The sequence below is a fragment of the Felis catus genome, chromosome D3 (assembly GCF_018350175.1).
Source record: "Felis catus isolate Fca126 chromosome D3, F.catus_Fca126_mat1.0, whole genome shotgun sequence".
Classification (NCBI taxonomy): Eukaryota; Metazoa; Chordata; class Mammalia; order Carnivora; family Felidae; genus Felis; species Felis catus.
The window spans coordinates 34,578,177-34,597,065 of record NC_058379.1 but is presented as its reverse complement, the minus strand read 5'-3'; the positions used below and the strand labels follow the sequence as shown (position 1 = coordinate 34,597,065).

Here is an 18,889-nt window from a genome sequence, read left to right as displayed (position 1 = left end):
GTCTTTGTGGACCCCACATTCAAGTCTGAGATTTCAATGTGTTTGAAAAAAAATATAGAAAATGAAATAAATTAAGGTGACTTCATTTTTAAAAATTCTAAAGAAAATGTTATAGGGCTTTCTTGGATGTAAAACACAGGATATTTTCTCAGTGTTTATGATACTTCAGGAAATACTCAGTTGTTGACCTGTATATGGGACCAAGGGAAATATATCCATTTAAAAATCATTATCATATATTAATGATTTGACTGCAGTTTCATGCTTTATCGCTGCAGAAATCTGCCTGGAATGCTTATGAATTAGGAAGCGATTGTAGCTAGGTAGTTTGCATAAAATACATATAGAATTTATGAGAGTTCAGGCTCGAGTCAGACCAGGTTTGACGATCAACTTCCACTGCTTTGTAGTTTATGACAGGTGTTTTAACTTGTTGCAGGCAAGTTATCTGTAAAATGGGGATAATAAAGTGTCTTGTTAAAGCCTATGAGGGACATAATTCATGCAAAGTTCTTGATACAGGGGAAGGCTCAATAAAGGCTAGCTGTTATAAAAATTTTTTTGTTGTTAACACTATTTTTACTGTTACTACTGCCATGCTATTATTACTGTGCAAATTCTTAATTGATATTCTGTATACTATACTGTATCTACTTCACATACATAATTTAGTATGACAGGTATTCAGTGTCATCTTCATGTAACTGGAAAACTGTTTAACCAGTGATATAGCTATTAATTTGCTAAAACCTGTGGAAACATTGAATAAAGTGTAGTCATCACCTGCTTTGCTGCAGCAGAATTATTTATGTGTTTGAGCTGAGCATCCAGCTTTCCTTATTAGAATTTTTACCTATTCTGTTTCAATAAAGGAAGGATGAAGGAGTAAAAATGTAATGGTCAACATAAATGACTTATGAGACCTGGAGTCGTAGCATTTGAAACAGAACATACATATTTCTGACATTTTTGTCATTGTTGTATGTTGATGAAAAAGAATTCATGTGACTGTCCCAACGATACTTCCAGTGTGTATTTACTTAACAAATAATATTGAACAGCTACTATGACTTAAGGTCTGTGTTAATTACTTCAGTTCATTCAAGGAGGAAGTGAATGTTTCTTTTTAGGGGAGCTTGTAGTTTTGTTGGATAAGACATGTATATAAAAAAGTAAGTGAGAAGTGCCATTGAGAGGTATAGACTATGTATTGTGTGAATTGTATGGTCAGTCATATTTCTCCTCCAAGATTCATGCTTTGGTTCATTGCACTGTCTGTTTTTAATCATACAGAGGTTGCTAACTGAGTCTGTTCCTTATAGCCAAGAACTCAGAAAGATCTTGTCAAGAACTAAAGGGTCTAAAAATTGAGTGTACTACAATTTTATGAATATTGGTAGAAAAGATATATGTGATTCCCGGGTTTAGAGACAAAGGACTTTATTCTTCATGACACTACATACAGCACGAGCTTTATATTTGTGTTAATTTCCTTTGCCTCCTCAAAGGGCAACACACAGGGGTTCAGTTTAGGCAGATGCTGTTCCCATAGTGGTTCTGTGTCATAGCTGAGACTGTCCCTTGAGCGTAGGGAGCCTGAATCTTTCCTAATGGGCTATATGGAAACTTACCTGACCTTTTTTCTTAGAGGAAGACCTATTTTACTAGCCAGTAAGCAAACCTGTTCTCTCCTTAGGAAGGAGACATTGTTTTCCAAGACTGTTCACTATTTAAAGACATCCTTGAGAAGATAGTCTGGATGAAAGCCTCAGGGCCTCCTATTGGCAAAACATGTAGAAATGCTAGAGGCCAGTAGAGACTTCTCTCCTAATAGGCCTCTGAGTAGGTCATCTAAGTGGAAGTCACACAATAAATTTCATATATTGGAAAAAAAAATAAATGGAAGTCACAGAGTTCATGAATTAATGTTCATGTATGTTGCCTGCTTATTTTAAGCTTCATCTCAGAGGCATTTCTTTCCTTTTTCTTCACTCTCTCTTTTTTAATGCTTTTATTTATTTTTGAGAGAGGCCGGGAGGGAGGGAGAGAGGGAGGGAGAGGGCATGAGCAGGGGAGGGGCAGAGAGAAGGAGACAACAGAATCTGAAGCAGGCTTCAGGCTCTGAACTGTCAGCACAGAGCCTGATGCGGGGCTTGAACTCGTGAACTGCAAGATCATGGCCTGAGCTGAGTTGGATGCTTAACCAACTGAGCCACCCAGGTGCCCCTCAGAGGCCTTTTCTGTTTCTAAAATGCTCTATGCTCTGTACTACTGCTTATCATGAATTAAAATTTGATTCTTTTCAGAGTAAGCAAATAGTGAACTCAAATTGATACGCATATTGAGGTGTTTAGTAGAAGTGAGTGTACTGATGTCTTCAGCTTATTTTGAAATGCATTAAAAATAAGATGGATGGGCAGAGAGATGAAATAGATAAGTCTTAAAGTAAATACAGCAAAATGTTAATTGTAGAATCTAGGTAATGGATATATGATTGTTTACAATGATTTCAATTTCTTTGTATGAACATTTTCAATACAATGTTGGAGAAAAAGCCAACTGTTCTCTTCCAAAACTCAGTTTTCTTTGCACCTAAACTCATCTTGACATTTCAAGAAAACTTCAATGGCAGTTCGTATCAAAATGTGGATGGATGACAACATTTTAAAAAATTGTTTAGTCAGAGTGGTTGTACTTTTTTAAGCTTATTGGGGTTCCTTTTAAGATTGTGGGTTTGGAGAATAAGGGTCCCACTATTTAGAAGGAAATCATTGCTCTGAATGCTAGCATTTTAGGTATACTGAGTATAAAGGGTATTTCATGCTGGAAAAATATTTTTAGGTAAAGGAGGCAGGCCATTCCCACTTGGGACCTCCTTCTGGATGAGGTGACTTCAACTTGTGCTACATTTTTGAGATTTTAGCTTCCAGGTTTTTACAAATTTATGTTCAGAGTTTTTTTTTTACATAGAGACAATATTTGTGTGTGTTACATTTCTGATTTTTAGAATTTGTTTCTGGGTATAGGATTTTGGCTATAACAAAATAACAGTTGTAGTTGGAATAACAATTGTAAGTAATAACAATTGTAGTTGGAATTAGAATACTTGGTGACAGAAAATGTGGTGGCTGCTTAAAAGTGAGACTAAAGGAGGAGACAACCCATGTAATTGTAAAAGGTAAGGTTATTTTGACTGTAGGTCTTTTTTTTCCAGTTGATGAGTACACATAAATGTAAACTATTTTGTGTAATTTTCTTGTTTTATATGGAATATAAATAGTGAAATTTACATATAAACTAAAATTTCATCTCTAACATAGGATGTATGTATGGTAGCTGTGATTGGTGACTGGTATACTATGAGGTCATCTTAAAATGGACGCTTTCATCAATATCACTCATCATCAGGGAAATAAAAATCAAAACCACAATGAGATACCACCTTACACCTGTCAGAATGGCTAACATTAACAACTCAGGCAACAACAGATGTTGGCGAGGATGCGGAGAAAGAGGATCTCTTTTGCACTGCTGGTGGCAGTGGAAGCTGGTGCAGCCACTCTGGAAAACAGTATGGAGGTTCTTCAAAAAACTGAAAATAGAACTACCCTACGACCCAGCAATTGCACTACTAGGCATTTATCCACGGGATACAGGTGTGCTGTTTCAAAGGGACACATGCACTGCCATGTTTATAGCAGCACTATCAACAATAGCCAAAGTATGGAAAGAGCCCAAATGTCCATCGATGGATGAATGGATAAAGAAAATGTGGTATATATACAATGGAGTATTACTCAGCAATCAAAAAGAATGAAATATAACTGGAGGGTATTATGCTAAGTGAAATTAGAGAAAGACAAAAATCATATGACTTCACTCATATGAGGACTTTAAGAGACAAAACAGATGAACATAAGGGACACAAAAATAATATAAAAATAAGGGGGGGGACAAAACAGAAGAGACTCATAAATATGGAGGGTTGCTGGAGGGGTTGTGGGAGGGGGGATGGGCTAAATGGGTAAGGGGCATTAAGGAATCTACTCCTGAAATCACTGTTGCACCATATGCTAACTAATTTGGATGTAAATTTTAAAAAATAAAAAATAAAAAAAAAATGGACGCTTTTAGTAATTGTTTGTAAATGTTAAACTAAGCAGTTACGTTAGACACCTAACAGGATTTTCCTCAATACAGGGATTTTTAGTAGTCCTCAAAACATGAATATTGGTTTTTACATAAATTGCTTCAGATGTTCACTTTCTCATCCAAACTGCTATTCACTGTTGTTTTCAGGTTTTTTTTTTTTATAGGTTACATCAAGGATCAGCTTTTCTAAAAAAAATTGTTTTGCTTAAATGAAAAATATGTATGGTTTGTAGAATTGTCAAAAAGTGAATACCCATGTAATCACTGCCTAAGACAAGAACTAGAACTTGGCTATTATTCTAAAAACCTTCCTTGTACCCAATCCCAGTTACTATCTCTTTTTCTGCAAAGTTGATCCCTATCCTGACTTTAAGGTAATTCCTTTTCTTTCTTTCTTTCTTTCTTTCTTTCTTTCTTTCTTTCTTTCTTTCTTTCTTTCTTTCTTTCTTTCTTTCTTTCTTTCTTTCTTTCTTTCTTTCTTTCGAGAGTAAGCACACAAACTGTGCATGCAAGTGGGGGAGGTGCAGGGGGAAGGGGAGGTGGGAGAGAGAGAGGGAGAGAAAGAATCTTAAGCAGGCTCCATGCCTAGCTTGGAGCCCGGAGGGTAGGGCTCCATCTCAACCACTGTGAGATCATGACCTGAGCTGAATCAAGAGTTGGACACTTAACTGACTGAGCCACCCAGGTGCTTCTACTTGTTTTTCTTTTCTTTCCTTTTTCTTTCTCTTTTCTTTTGATGTTTTATCTATTTTTGAGAGTGAGAACACAGGTGGGGGAGGGACAGAGGGGCGGGGAACAGAATATCTGAAGCGGGTTCTGCACTGACAGCAGCAAGCCTGGAAGTGGGGCTTGAACTCACAAACTGAGATCATGATCTGAACTGATGTCCGACGCTCAACCACCTGAGCCACCTAGGTGCCCCTACTTATTTTTCTTACTGGTTTAACCACTTAAGCATTGCAGAGGATAAGTTTTCAGTCAGTCAAGCAGATTACTGAGGTGATGCAGTGGTTTTTAACCCTGTTGGACATAGCACCCCATTTGTATATTTTATGTTCTTTAATACTTGCTTTACTATCTCAAAATGAAATTCATATATAAAATTAACCTACCAGCATAAAAATGAAAGTTTTAAAGTTTTTTTTTTTTTAATGTTTATTTTTTTGAGAGAGTGTGAGCGGGAGAGGGATAGACAGGTGGGGACAGAGGATCTGAAGCAGGCTCCATGCTGACAGCAGCAAGCTTGAGGCGGGCTGGAACCCGTAAGCGGTGAGGTCATGACCCGACCTTAAGTCGGATGCTTAGCCATCTGAGCCATTCAGGTGCCCCCAAATTAAAATTTTAATATAATACCCTAACTATACCCTAAAAGAGAATTAAAAAAATAAATTTATAATGAAATATGCCTTTTAGTGTAAATGTTTGGGCATGACTATAACAAAAGACGTAGTGAACTAGCCAGGTACTTGTAACCTTCCTAATAACAAGTAAGTTTGGATTTAAGAGAATTCAACAGTTACCTGAATTGGACTGACTGGTTTTCTTTAACATTTTGAAATAAGGGCAAAATAAGAAAATTTGTGGATAGGGATAGAATCGGGTATGTCACCTACAAATGTCTCCTGACTGATAACAAGTGTGTTGTGGTGATTCAGGTATCATGAGTGGTATTACTGTTGGTAGAATAATTTTCTGTGATGGTAAATGTAACCTTTTCAAGAGGAAGGAGAACAAATTTTTCCTTTTTTACACAATAGATCTATTTCTGGAAAAGAGATTTTTTTCCAATATGAATTTGAAGGCGTATTTAATAATTTGAAGGAATATATGATAATTTGGTCGGATGAGGGCATGATACACTTCATTGTATGGGACTGCCCAGGCATTGCAGAATGTCTAAGATCTTCATTCCTCTTCTCCCCCCACCAGTAGCACCACCCACCCAGTCCTGATGTTAGACAAAAATACCCGTGAGGAGAATCACCCTTGGATTTAGGATTTGGTTGTAGTGCTTACAATAAATTATGTAACTTTCCCTCTATTTTTGAGGGTCTGTAAAGGTGGATTTCATCAGGTCTTTCTAACCTGTAGGCTCAGGGATCTATGATATACCCCAGCACCCCCCACCCACCCTAATCTTCCTGTCTCACCCATATTCCCCCCCAAAAATTCCATGTAAAATTTTTGTGAACATTTCACTCACATGTGTTATTTTCTGGGGTAGTATATAGGTTTCATCACATTCTTAAAGGGTTCTGTGACCCACAAAAGTGGACCTGATGTTTCTTTCCAAGACCTCTTACAACAGTTAAATGTGGTCATTCTTATGCTAACATTCATCAGTAACTGCTGATTTTCCATTTTAACCGGGGAAAATGGGCTCAGACTCTGAACTATCTGCAGGGAGTTATTTCTACTGGGAGAGCACTGTTAAGATGCTTGGTTATAGGGACACAGTGGAGCAGAAAATTTCAAATTCATATGTTAGGTGGGCTTACTTGTTTGTAAGTAGGTAATTTCACATTTTACTCATACGGTTAACATGTCCAGTTAAGAACTTTGTTTTAAGTTGGTGGGCTTTTTTCTTTTTGGTGGGCTGTTATCTTCATCTTTAGACAGTTTGCATATAAATTTTCAGTATTATTTCAGAGTTCATATGTTGATGAAAATTGATATATGGTCATTTTCTAAATCAGTTTTAAAAGTCAGTTATTTTGGGCACCTGGGTAGCTCTGTTGGTTAAGCGTCTGACTCTTGATTTTAGCTCAGATCATTATCTCACAGTCCTGGGATTGAGCCCACCTCAGGCTTCTTGCTGAGGTGTGGAGCCTGCTTGGGATTCATAGTCATTCATTCATTCATTCATTCATTCATTCATATTCTTTCTTTCTGTCTCTCCCTCTCTCTCCCTCCCTCTCTCCCCGCCCCCTCGTGCGCACACACACACACTCTCAAAAATTAAAAAAGTTATTTTACCTTATTTTGGAAAATTGTTTTCCTCTAAAATTGGGATCATTAAAAAAATCTTACGTATGTTATAAAAGTATAGGATTGTTCAAAATTAAAGTTTTGTGAAAGGTTTCTTTTGTCATGTTACTAATAAATTGTTTTTTTGGCCATGCTTACTACTAATGTTAAAGTCCTACTTGAAATAGTCCTTTAAAAATTTATGTATTCTCAAATATCTGTAGTAACTTCAGAATTTTGAGAATATTAAGAAATGGAATCTATATCTTTAAGACCCCTAGTTTCATCAGTAGTTTAAACTGTGTTGCTAGCCAATGGTATTGTGGGTTCAAGTGCAAAATGGACAGATTGCAATATTCCCCTGTACCTCTCTTTTGCTAGTGTATGGTGGGGTTGTTAAGTAGCTGCTTGTTGAAAAATGCAAGCATTTAGAATTAAAGAATCAAAGGGAGTAAGATAATATACAAATTAAATGATTTATTTGATCATGTAATTAAAGGTAGCCATTTAAAAGATCATACTTCATATATATATATTTTTTAAAAAAAGACCTATGTAACTGTTGATTTAAATGACTTTTTCTTTAATTTTTTTTTGTAACTGTTTCTCTGTCTTTATGTTTTCTGCTAACCTTTTCTCATTTCTGTCTCTTCCCTCTTCCTGGTTCTAAGTCTTTGTTAGAAAATATTTTATAACTTAAAACTTCAAGCATAGAATAAGATTATTTCACTCCTTAGTACTTGAAATAAGTACCTTTTAATGGCCTGACTTTGAAGTCTGTTTCTTTTCCTCTAGTTGCTCCTGCACTCTTCCTAGTGCCTCTTTTCATTTGACTGTATTTGTTGTTCCCCATGAAACCTTTGTCTTAGATGGTTTTCCAGTATTCAACTAAATGGGAAACTACCTGGTAGAGCTGAAAATTTCTCATTCTGGGCTCCAAATGATAAAGTTTTAAAAGACATGCTTACTCTTGTTTCCTTAAATAAAGATAGCCTTTGTAATAGTAGTCTTTGATTTCAGCCTTTTTGCTTTTCAAAATATATAACTTAATGGGGCGCCTGGATGGCTCAGTTGGTTGAGCATCCACTCTTGATTTTGGTTCAGGTCATGGTCTCACAGTTTCGTCAGTTCTGGTCCTGTGTTGGGCTCTGCACTACAGCTTAGAGCCTGCTTGGGATTCTCTGTCTTCTCTCTCTGCCCCTCCCCTGCTCGGTCTCTGTCTATTTCTCTAAATAAGTAAGTAAATAAATAAAAACATTAAAAAATATAACTTAAAACTGATTGCTTTGAAAATGATTTAAAATTGCTTTTGTGTTAGTTATAAGTTATGTGGTTATTGCTTCCTCTTGGGACATACTTTTTAAATTTATCTTCTATGCCCAATGGAAAAAGTATTCATTTTATTGTCTGAATTGATGTACATAATGCCCTACAGTTTTGTTTTTTTTTTGTTTGTTTGTTTGTTTTGCCAAGGTAAAAAATGGCCACAACCTTTCTTTTACCCCCCCTTTAACAAAATGAGGTTCTAGTAGTTTAGGACTTACTCAGTTTAGGCAGGACTGGATTACCTTTCTGGATTCTTTGTTTTATAATTTCACATTTGGGTACATCACCAAAACTTAAAACTTTGCATTTAGAGCATTTGACACAGTGCTCATAATAAATACTTAACAAATATGTGAGTGAATGGATGAATAAGTGAATGAATTGAACCTAATTGAGATGTGAAGCAAGAGCACTATTGTCATTGGATGTAGTATCTTCAGATGTACACATTTTTGCAGTTTTCTTGGTAAATGGATTTAAAGACTGGCACTGGTTTGCAGACCACTGGAAAAACCTGATCTTTTTAGTAATGTGGTAAGAGCACACTATGTATAATAAAATTGTGGGCTTACTTCATAAATTACAATGTTTGGAATACTTTTTATTTGATAGAAATAATACATGTTCGTGTAGAAATTTTGTAAAATATAATAAGGGAAGAAGAAGAAAATAAAACTCTTGTAAGTGTAGTACCTGGAAAGAAGTACTGTTAGTGTTTTGATACAGTTAGGCACACAGATTTCATTATATACTTTAAATAAAATTGAGATTGTATACATTGAATTTTGAATTCTGCTTCGTATAAGTGTGAGTCCAGTTAAATTTTTTTTCTGTGTTTGTTTTTTAAACCTTACAGGCCCCTTCACAGATGTAGTCACTACAAATCTTAAGTTGCGAAATCCATCCGATAGAAAAGTGTGTTTCAAAGTGAAGACTACAGCACCTCGTCGGTACTGTGTGAGGCCCAACAGTGGAATTATTGACCCAGGGTTGACGGTGACTGTTTCAGGTAGCAAATCATGTTCTGATTTTGAACAGTATTAAATTCCGACATTTTTATGGTTATGTTTAATTTGGTCTTAATTAATAGAGTTTCATCTGGAGGGAGAGAAATTGTTTTTAAGTTTTTCTCGCTTGCCTTTAATTACGTTCTTCTGTTACCTTACTATATGCCAGCTGTTTTAACATTTCTCACCCTTACCTTGTGGTTGGGGGTGTCTGTGGTCAATTTATAAGCAATTATTTTCAGTTTAAAATTTTATATCTTTTATTTCTACAGTTTACTACCACATTCTCTGCTCTATTTTATCTTTGAAATAGTGTATCATTTTTGTGACTGATCCTTCTCTTCAGATCTCTAGCTATTGTTACATATTGCATGCAGCTGTACAAGTATTATTCAGAATCTTAGAAATGTACAGTGCCTCTTTTTTGCTGGTTGTATCAAATTAGATGAGTGTTTCTGCCTTTTATTGTAAATGCCAAACAGTTTAGTTTCATGACTCCCTTTTGTGTTTACTTGTAATCCAGGGAGTATGCTTGGTTCCTTCTCTGCATGGATTGCTTACTCCTGCTGTGGAGTCTGTGCTGGTGTCATCCTTAATGCCCTCCATAAACTTCCTTTCTTCCATCAGACTTCCCAAGATAGTTGTCCTTAACAGTATTACCTGACATAGCTGAGAAATAGGAAACAAGTATGAGAATGGGGGACCTTAATTATGGGGGACCTTCTTAGGCTTCGCATGGAGACCATTTACTCTTCCTTACTAGCAGTAGATTTCGCTTCCCATTATATGTCACGATAACACATGGAACAAGAATACACATGGACCTCCCATCTCTCACCTCAAAATCTCTGGGGGCATGACCCAGCCACGTATATGTTTTTTTTGAAAAAAAACAAAACATGCTTGTGTGATCCTGATAAGTATTCCTAAGATAATTGTGTCTCAGTTGCCTGGTTTTTACGTCCACAGCAGATTAAAAACACCAAATTATGCAAAGAGTGAGGGCCTATAGCAAGCACATGGAGAGTGCTTAGAAGTAGAACTTGACTGCAAAGGCAGTGAGGGACACACTGCCGAGTTCTTTGTGACACTGAATCCTGTTTCAGTATGTAGACTCAAAGACTCAGAGCTAGGAGTCCTTCTAGAAAAGATGTTTTTAGTGAATCTTATGATGTGGTAGCCGAGGAGGAATGTGTTGGTGTTTGTCCAAGTTGTCAGCTGATGGGAAAGATAGATGGAAAAGAAGATAAAACAATGACTACACTCATCCTGGAAGTTGCTCTCTAAATCTTTAAGCCTCTTAGCTAAATTGGAAGACAGAATTGTTTCTCTCCATGTAGTTTAAAATAGTTTTTTGGTGCTACCAGTTTTATCCTTAGGAATCCATAAAACTATTCAGAATGACTTTTTCTTTGAGGGTTCTAGATTGCTAAAGTTCATTGTATTAATATTTCTAAAGAAAAGTTTGAGTTGCGCAGGCCCAATTACATGTGGGTTTTTCCCTGTAAAGACAGTATAGTACTGTAAATACGTTTTCTCTTCTTTTTGATTTTCTTGATAATATTTTCTTTTCTCTAGCTTACTTTATTGTAAGAATACAGTACATAATACATACGGCATACAAAATAAACGTTAATCCATGGTTTATGTTCTTGGCAAGGCTTCTGGTCAACAGTAGACTATTAGTAGTTAAGTTTTTGGGGAGCCAAAAGTTGGATGTGGATTTTCAGCCGTATGGGGGGTTGGCATTCGGAGTCCCTGTGTCGTTCAGGGAACAGCCTGTACTTTTCAAAACACTTTCTCTCACGTAGCCCCTTGTGTTGGGCACTTGTCGTATTAAAAACTCTAGACATACTAGTTACTGTTTCCGTGGTGTGCCTTTAGATCTTGTCCACTGAGAATTTAGCTCTTCAATTTTTAGTGTATTGCCTTCCCTTAAGGAGTCACTCAAACTGTTCTTCCACTGGCAGCTGTTCCTTGATTGTGCTACACACTCATTTCTTTTTTTCTTTCAGTTGATGTATTCATGTATGTATGTGTGTATATGTGTATATGTTTTTATTTTTAGGATGATGTAACTCTTACTATATGGTCTGCAATAACTTGGACTATAACTGTCATTAAGTCACAACCATGTTTTTTCAGTTCCTAGTGATGAGCCTACAGTGATTGCTCAGTGAAGGGTATTAATGGACATTCATTGTGCTTTATCTGGATTCTGAGACATCCTGTGCGTTTTTTTTCTGCTATGTATTTGGCCCTTTAAAGATTTTCTTTTAACCATGATGGGAGTTAATGGACTTCTTAGATACACCTTAGAAATAAGATTTTCTTATATGATTGGTGTTTCTCACCATTGTTTAATTGCATTTATTTTTTTTTTGAAAGTGTTGACACACATATATAGAAGGTATATCTTAGAAGTAATTTACCTGTTAACAGGGGAATACTTTATACAATACCATATACATATTTTGTGTAACTGTAGATCCATTCTTATAGCCATTTATTAAGTTTATATTACATAATTTGGCATCAGTTATAATCATATGGAACCTCTAAAAATCCTTTAAAAGGCTACTGAAAAGCTTAAGTGCTTAGAAATATTTGAATTTGTAATTAGGACTTAAGAAAAATTCTTGAAATCATGAGAGTATATACCTTTTCCTCGTATACCTTGTTTTTTAGAATCAGATATAAACAGATTGGTAGACTTCCTGAGTAGGTGTTTATTTAAAATCTATTTTTCAAAAATTAGTTTAAAAATTTGTTTTAATGTTTTTATTTATTTTTGAGAGAGAGACTGAGCAATCGGGGGAGAGTCAGAGAGAGAGGGTGACACAGAATCTGAGAAGCAGGTTCCAGGCTCTGAGCTGTCAGCACAGAGCCCGATGTGGGACTTGAACTCGAACTCGTGAATCATGAGATCATGACCTCAGCTGAAATCATCCGCTTAACCAACTGAGCCACCTAGGCACCCCTCAAAAATTAGTTTTATGAGAATGCTAACAAATGGTTGGGAGTTTTGAAGTTAGCTTTTAATTTCTCCTTTGCATATCCTAGCTAATTCTAAAAGATACTATCACTAAATACCAAAATGAAGCCTTATATTTATGCCTAGTTTTAATAAACAATTTACTAGATTTTAATCTGAGTTTACAGGTATTATCATAGTTAATGTCGGCAATATTTAGAAAATTTACCCAAACCTAAATTTAGAGGGGACAATCATAGGTTTATATTTATTTTTTAAATAGCTATTTATTTTGTGGGTTGTTAAAATAGTTGGAGCTATAAAGGTGATTCTGGATCCTTACTGTAAATAATCCAGTATTAGGTTTCTTGAACTCTTTCTGGTTTTCTTTAAATTGGCATATTAGTGAATGAGGTAATAGGAGTGATAAGAAGCAAACACATTCAGAATACACAAAGTAATGTGTCCTTTCTTCTTATTTAGTAATGCTACAGCCTTTTGACTATGATCCCAATGAGAAGAGTAAACACAAGTTTATGGTACAAACAATTTTTGCTCCACCAAACACTTCAGATATGGAAGCTGTGGTAAGTATAGATGTGAAACCGAATTTATTTTGGGGAATGTTTTTTAAACCATGGATTTGTATAGTTCTCAGTTGAGAAAGCTAATTTTTAAAATAAAAAAACGCTTGTAAATCTGTTTATTACAGATAATTTCAAAAATGAAAGAATTTTGAAATAGTAGAAATACTATTTCTTAGAAACACTTTAGAAATGCTACTACTAAGAATGCTGGCGAGAGTAGGTTTCTTTAGGATTTTGTAAACAGTTCTGTGGCGTTGCTTGATAACAGCGGCAGAGTGATCAATATCAGGGTGCAGCCGTGCCTCCTGACTACCCCTGCTTCAGACAGCTACGGTTGTCCCTGAGGGGAAACTTATTTGTCATGGTCATGCTTTCTCTGTCTCATGTTTGGTTTTGTTTGTTTGTAGTGGAAAGAGGCAAAACCTGATGAATTAATGGATTCTAAATTGAGATGTGTATTTGAAATGCCCAATGAAAATGATAAATTGGTAAGTAGGAAAATGTAAGAAGATTGGAGGCTTTTAAGTTCTCGTTTACTTTGAGATGAATTTTGCTTCTGTTTTTGGCCTTTTTGGGTTGTGTAATGATGCTGTTCTACTTTATAAGATTCAGTGCTTTAAGTTTTTAAAAAACTTGAGACGCTTTTTTCATTTTAGACATTTTGTCCATTCAAGAAGAAACATGCTTTTAGATAACAATCTGCATGATGGAGAAGAATCAGTTAATTCTCCCCAATTTTTGCCACTTTTTAAACCACTTCAAGTTCTTTAGAGTGAGACATATATATGCATAAATATAATTAAATAATAGACATAAACTCTTTTTTGACAACTGTGTACCAGCAATCTGGGGATAAAAGATGTAATTTACGTGAACAAGTAGTTTATTCCCAAGTTTGGCTATTGCCAGGTATTTTACTTACTATTGATTTTGGTCAAAATCCATATGATTTTATTTCTTAGTAAGTAATTTTTGTGTTGCTTTTGGGTTGATGTGAGGCAGATACAGTTTGGAGGACTGTGAGATATATGTGTGTAGTTTGGAAAGTCGTCTGTGATTGTATAGGATGAGTTGTGGTCAGTTTCCCTATTCCCCTTCTTAAATTCAGATTTTAGTCTTTTTCTGTGATTTGTAGGAGGGACTAGACAAAGTTGAGTTGAGTGAGTTTTTTCTTTTGGTGACTTAATATATAAAATAATGTGGGTAAATAGAAATGTTGAGTACAGTTAGGTTACAGTGTGACATGACTGTTGCCTTGATCTGGAAGCCATTTGCCCTATTGAAAAGTAAATTCCCAGATTAGATTTATACATGGGCTCACTTATTGGGTTCCTCTTTTAGGATAAGCTGAAATGAAAGAGTCCCTGAATGGTAACTAGGTGTCAGTCAAATTATTTGTGTTTTTTAATGCCCTTTTAAAGGCATGTTTTTTTTGGCATGTTTTTATTTGCCAAAAATAAAAAATGTAAATGCATATATTCTTACTGGAAAGTGGGGGTTCAGTGGCATGTTCATGCTTCCCATTTGTAGTCTACTCTGTCTTTTGCCAATGCTGCTAGAAAGCTCATAGCTTGCATAGCTCTTAGTATTGGAACTGAGAAAACGTAAATAGCACATTGTCTGGGTTGACTAATAATATGTTATTTTTTTCCCAGTTTTATTGAGATATAGTTGACATATAGTATTGTACAAGTTCAACGTGTACAACATAATGACTTAACATACATATATTGTGAAATGATTACCATAATAAGTTTAGTTAACATCCATTATGCCATTTAGATACAAAAAAGGAAAAAAAAATGTTTTTTTCCTTGTGATGAGATCTCTTAGGATTTACTGTCTTAACTTTCAAATATACCATACACCTGTGTTAGGTATAGTCATCATGTTGTGCATTACATCCCCAGGACTTAATTTGTCTCTTAATTGGAAGTATCATACTTTTTGACCACCTTCAACAAGATCCCCCATCTCCCTACCCCCTGCCTCTGGTAACCACAAATGTGATCTCTTTTTCCATAGGTTTGTTTTGTTTTTGTTTTTTAGATACCACATATAAGTGAGATCAGACAATATTTGTCTTTCTCTGACTTACTTCACCTAGTACAGTGCCCTCAGGGTCCATCCGTACTGTCACAGATGGCAGGATTTCCTTTTTTGTGACTGAATGATACTCCATTTTATTTCTCTCCCTCCCTCTCCCCCCATATATATCACAACTGCTCTATTCACTCATCAGTCAGTAGCCATTTAGGTTGTTTTCATGTTTTGACTGTTGTAAATAATATTGCAGTGAACATGGGGATGCCAATATCTCTTTGATGTAGTGTTTTTGTTTCCTTCGGATCTGTTCCCCAAAGTAAAACTGAATGGAATAAGGATTGACTTACTTGAAAAGCACACTTGGATATTTCCTCACTTGGAGTTGTATGTCAGCTTTTATAATTCCTTAATAAACGTAGTACGAACTGGCTTTTTATCTGGACTTCTGTTATACTCTGTGTAGCAGACAGTTTGAGAGGCTAACTGTGAAAAAGGCTGGAACGCAAGTACTTGATATTGTTGATTAAGAGGAAAAAGCCAGACCAGAAGTTGATGGAAGTGATATGGCTATGATAGTAGTGCCTAGCTGTTTCAAGTACCCCATAGAGGAGACTAGTAATCCAAGAAAGTGGTTTTGGATCTGCTAAAGGGCTTGAGTAAGTACTGAGTGGAATTTCTGGAGTCCCATACCGTGGAGCATGAACAGAAATAGTTTGGCCCTGGAACCTTTTCAGAGCAGGTATTCTTAGTAACCTAAGGTCTGTTCAGTAATTTCAAAGTACTTCCAGACACTATCTGCCTCTGAGCCTAGATGAACTAGCTGCAGAATGTATTTCTGCTAATAGAACTACTTGGGCTTGTGGTGTAGTTATTACCTATTTAAATGGTAAGGAGTAAGTGTTAAAGGTAATGATTTTTTTAAAACCTTTTATTTGAAAAAACTTCAAACAGTTACAAAGGTACAGTGAGCCCGTTAACCCCTGACCAGCTTTAAGTTACCAGTTTATTGTTAACCTTCTTTTATCTAACCCTCACCACTTTTCATTTCACGTATTAAGACAAACCCATACGTAATATAATTTTGTCTGTAACTATTTTGGTATATATCATTCAAAGGTAACTTTAAAAAAAGGAAAAATAATTTAATGACAGTACTATTCATCAAGCCTTTAAAATTAGTTTAAGGTTATCATTTAATATTGTCAGACTATTCAGGCAGCATTCAAATTTGTCTCACAGATGCCATTTGTTTTGCAGTTTGTTTCAGTTGAGATTCAAATAAAACCTACATACTGCTATTGGATGATATGGGTGCTGAATCTCTTTAATCTGTAGATTCCCTCTCTGTTTTTCTCTTGCAAATTGTTTGTTGAAGAAGCTGGCTTTGTCTTACAGACTTTTCCCCATAGACTAGATTTTGCTGATTGCATCTTTTTGTGGTGTCCTTTAACTTTTCTTGTTTCGTATATCCTAAAATCAGATCTAGAGGTTTGATCAGATTTTGATTTGTTGTTGCTGGCTGGGGAGAGGCAAGACTGCTTTGTGGGCGTGGATACATTCTCTCAAGGAGGCATATAATGTTGGGTTGTTTTTTGTTAAGTTCACTAACCACTGGTGTGCAGTGTGTGGGTGAGTGGTTCTCAGCCAGGGATAATTGCCCTTGAGGGGACATCTGTCAATCTGGAGACATTTTTGGTTTTCTCAACTAGGCATCTAGTTGGTAGAGGCCAGGGATGCTGCTCAGCTCCTGTGGTGCCTAAGACTGCACTCACAAGGAATTATCTGGCCCCAAACAACAATAAAATCAAAATTGAGAATCTATAGTTTAGTATATTAATTTATTTAAGATTGCATAATGATATTTTGTCATTCTTCATTTTATTAGTTACATTTGTAGACAGAAATTTGGCTCATCTAATATTTGGTTATTTATTCAGTGTTATAGAGTTTGCAAAGGCAAGGGAAATTTCCTGTCTTTCTCTTGAGTTCTGGGTTTTCAAAAAATGAGTTGGTCACAAGCGTCCCTCTGATGTGACTACAATCAGTCAGCCTCCCTTCCTCCTTCTTTCCCTTCCTTTTTCCCTCCCTCTTTCCCACATTATTATAAACTCATGGACTTGAACATGTTTGTGTTTCAACTCCTTGCAGTTACTATCAGTATTAATCTCATATGTAGGAGCCTCCTCTTGTTTGTTCCTGAGTCCTTTTACTATAGTTGTCTTTGGGAATTTTTTTTTCTTTTAATTGGAAGTTTTTATTTAAATTTACTAAGTTAACATATATGGTAAAACTGGTTTTAGGTGTAGAATTTAGTGATTCATTACTTACATATAAGACCCAGTGCTCATCACAAAAGTGCCTCCTTAATACCCATCACCCAGAGAATTTTCTTGATGTCTAGTATGGCAAGATACTTCCAGGCCCAGACCTGGAATCATTCCCTTCTTTCACAAGCTCTGAAACTTTTCAGTGGGAGATGGTATTTGAAGACCACAGTCTGGGCACTGGGGTAAAACAATGATTTTTAGTTTTGTCAGACTTTGTGTAAGACCATTCTTTTGGCCAAGATTAGAATGGGAACCTGGTTGTCATTTGAAGACACTTCTTTAGATGGTAAAAGTTTAATGTTAAAATCATGTTAGCAGCACATAGGATGATGTGTCTCCTTTTATTTCTTATGGTAGTGATTGGATCTTATGATTGGGATATGTTTTTGGAGATGTAGGATAACTTAAAATGTGCAAAATCCAACCCTGACCCTGGGTACCCAGCAGGTATCCAGTGAATCACGTAAGTTGCAGTTGTCATGTATGGACTCTGTTGGCTTGCTAGCCTTGCTGTCATGATTCCTTGATGGGTATTTTTTTTTTTTTTTAATTATCTTCACATTTATTTACTTTTTTGAGAGAGAGAGAGAGAGAGAGAGAGAGAGAGAGACTGAGCACAAGTAGAGTAGGGACAGAGAGAGAGAGGGAGACACAGAATCTGAAGCAGGCTCCAGGCTCTGAGCTGTCAGTGCAGAGCCTGACATGGAGCTTGAACTCACAGACTGAGATCATGACGTGAGCCAAAGTCGATACTTAACCGACTGAGCCACCCAGGATCCCCTGATGGGGATTTTTAAGTGTTCGGAATTCACCTTTCCAGTTTTGCACATAAAATGAGACTTTTAATATTTCAATATATCAGTATTTCAAATTTATACACTTCAAATGTATAAAAAAATTGCATCTATACTATCTAGAGGTGGCCTTAATTGAGTAATGTGCTTGTTTTAAAAAGATGGACTGAAACACAGTTGTTTTATAAGGCAGTATTTCCCAAAGTGTATTGGGTTGAAAGGGTTATGTGGTCCAGTGAATTTGGAAAAATACTACAAGTACTATGTCTCCCAATAAACACATTGCACATATGCATATTAATGGTCCTGAATAAAGGAAATATGTTAATCCAAAATTTGTTTTTTAATGTAATGTAATTCTCATAAATATCGATGTTCTGCAAAATACGCTTTGGAGAAGCACTGATTATTACTGCTTAAATGCATTCTTGTAGTGCTACTAATCTGCAGATGCTACAAGAAATCTTCATTATTGAGAAGGACAACCTGAGAAGCACACCCCCACGTTCTTTCAGAGTGGTTAGGTGACTTTCTGTCAACTCACCTGTTTAATACTGCTTCTCATCTTTTGTAGAAAATAAGAAGCCTCAAAGTAACCAAATCTGGTATATAGTTTTTGCTTATTTATTATAACTTTATAAAGTTTTTGTTTATTTATTATAACAACTATAATATGTAATATTTAACAATTGAGAAAAGCTTATATATG

The 18,889-nt window shown here is 35.9% G+C and overlaps 1 protein-coding gene across 3 annotated transcripts in view; it reads left to right on the top strand.

Moving 5' to 3' along the window:
* Positions 1 to 18,889, top strand: part of VAPA (VAMP associated protein A) — a 52,828-nt gene that overhangs the window by 13,534 nt on the left and 20,405 nt on the right. For all 3 annotated transcript variants that reach the window (XM_045042395.1, XM_011287980.4, XM_045042394.1), the window contains exons 2-4: positions 9,302 to 9,454; positions 12,910 to 13,013; positions 13,421 to 13,501. In XM_045042395.1, the coding sequence (XP_044898330.1) occupies positions 9,302 to 9,454; positions 12,910 to 13,013; positions 13,421 to 13,501 (338 nt within the window). The remainder of the gene's footprint in view (positions 1 to 9,301; positions 9,455 to 12,909; positions 13,014 to 13,420; positions 13,502 to 18,889) is intronic.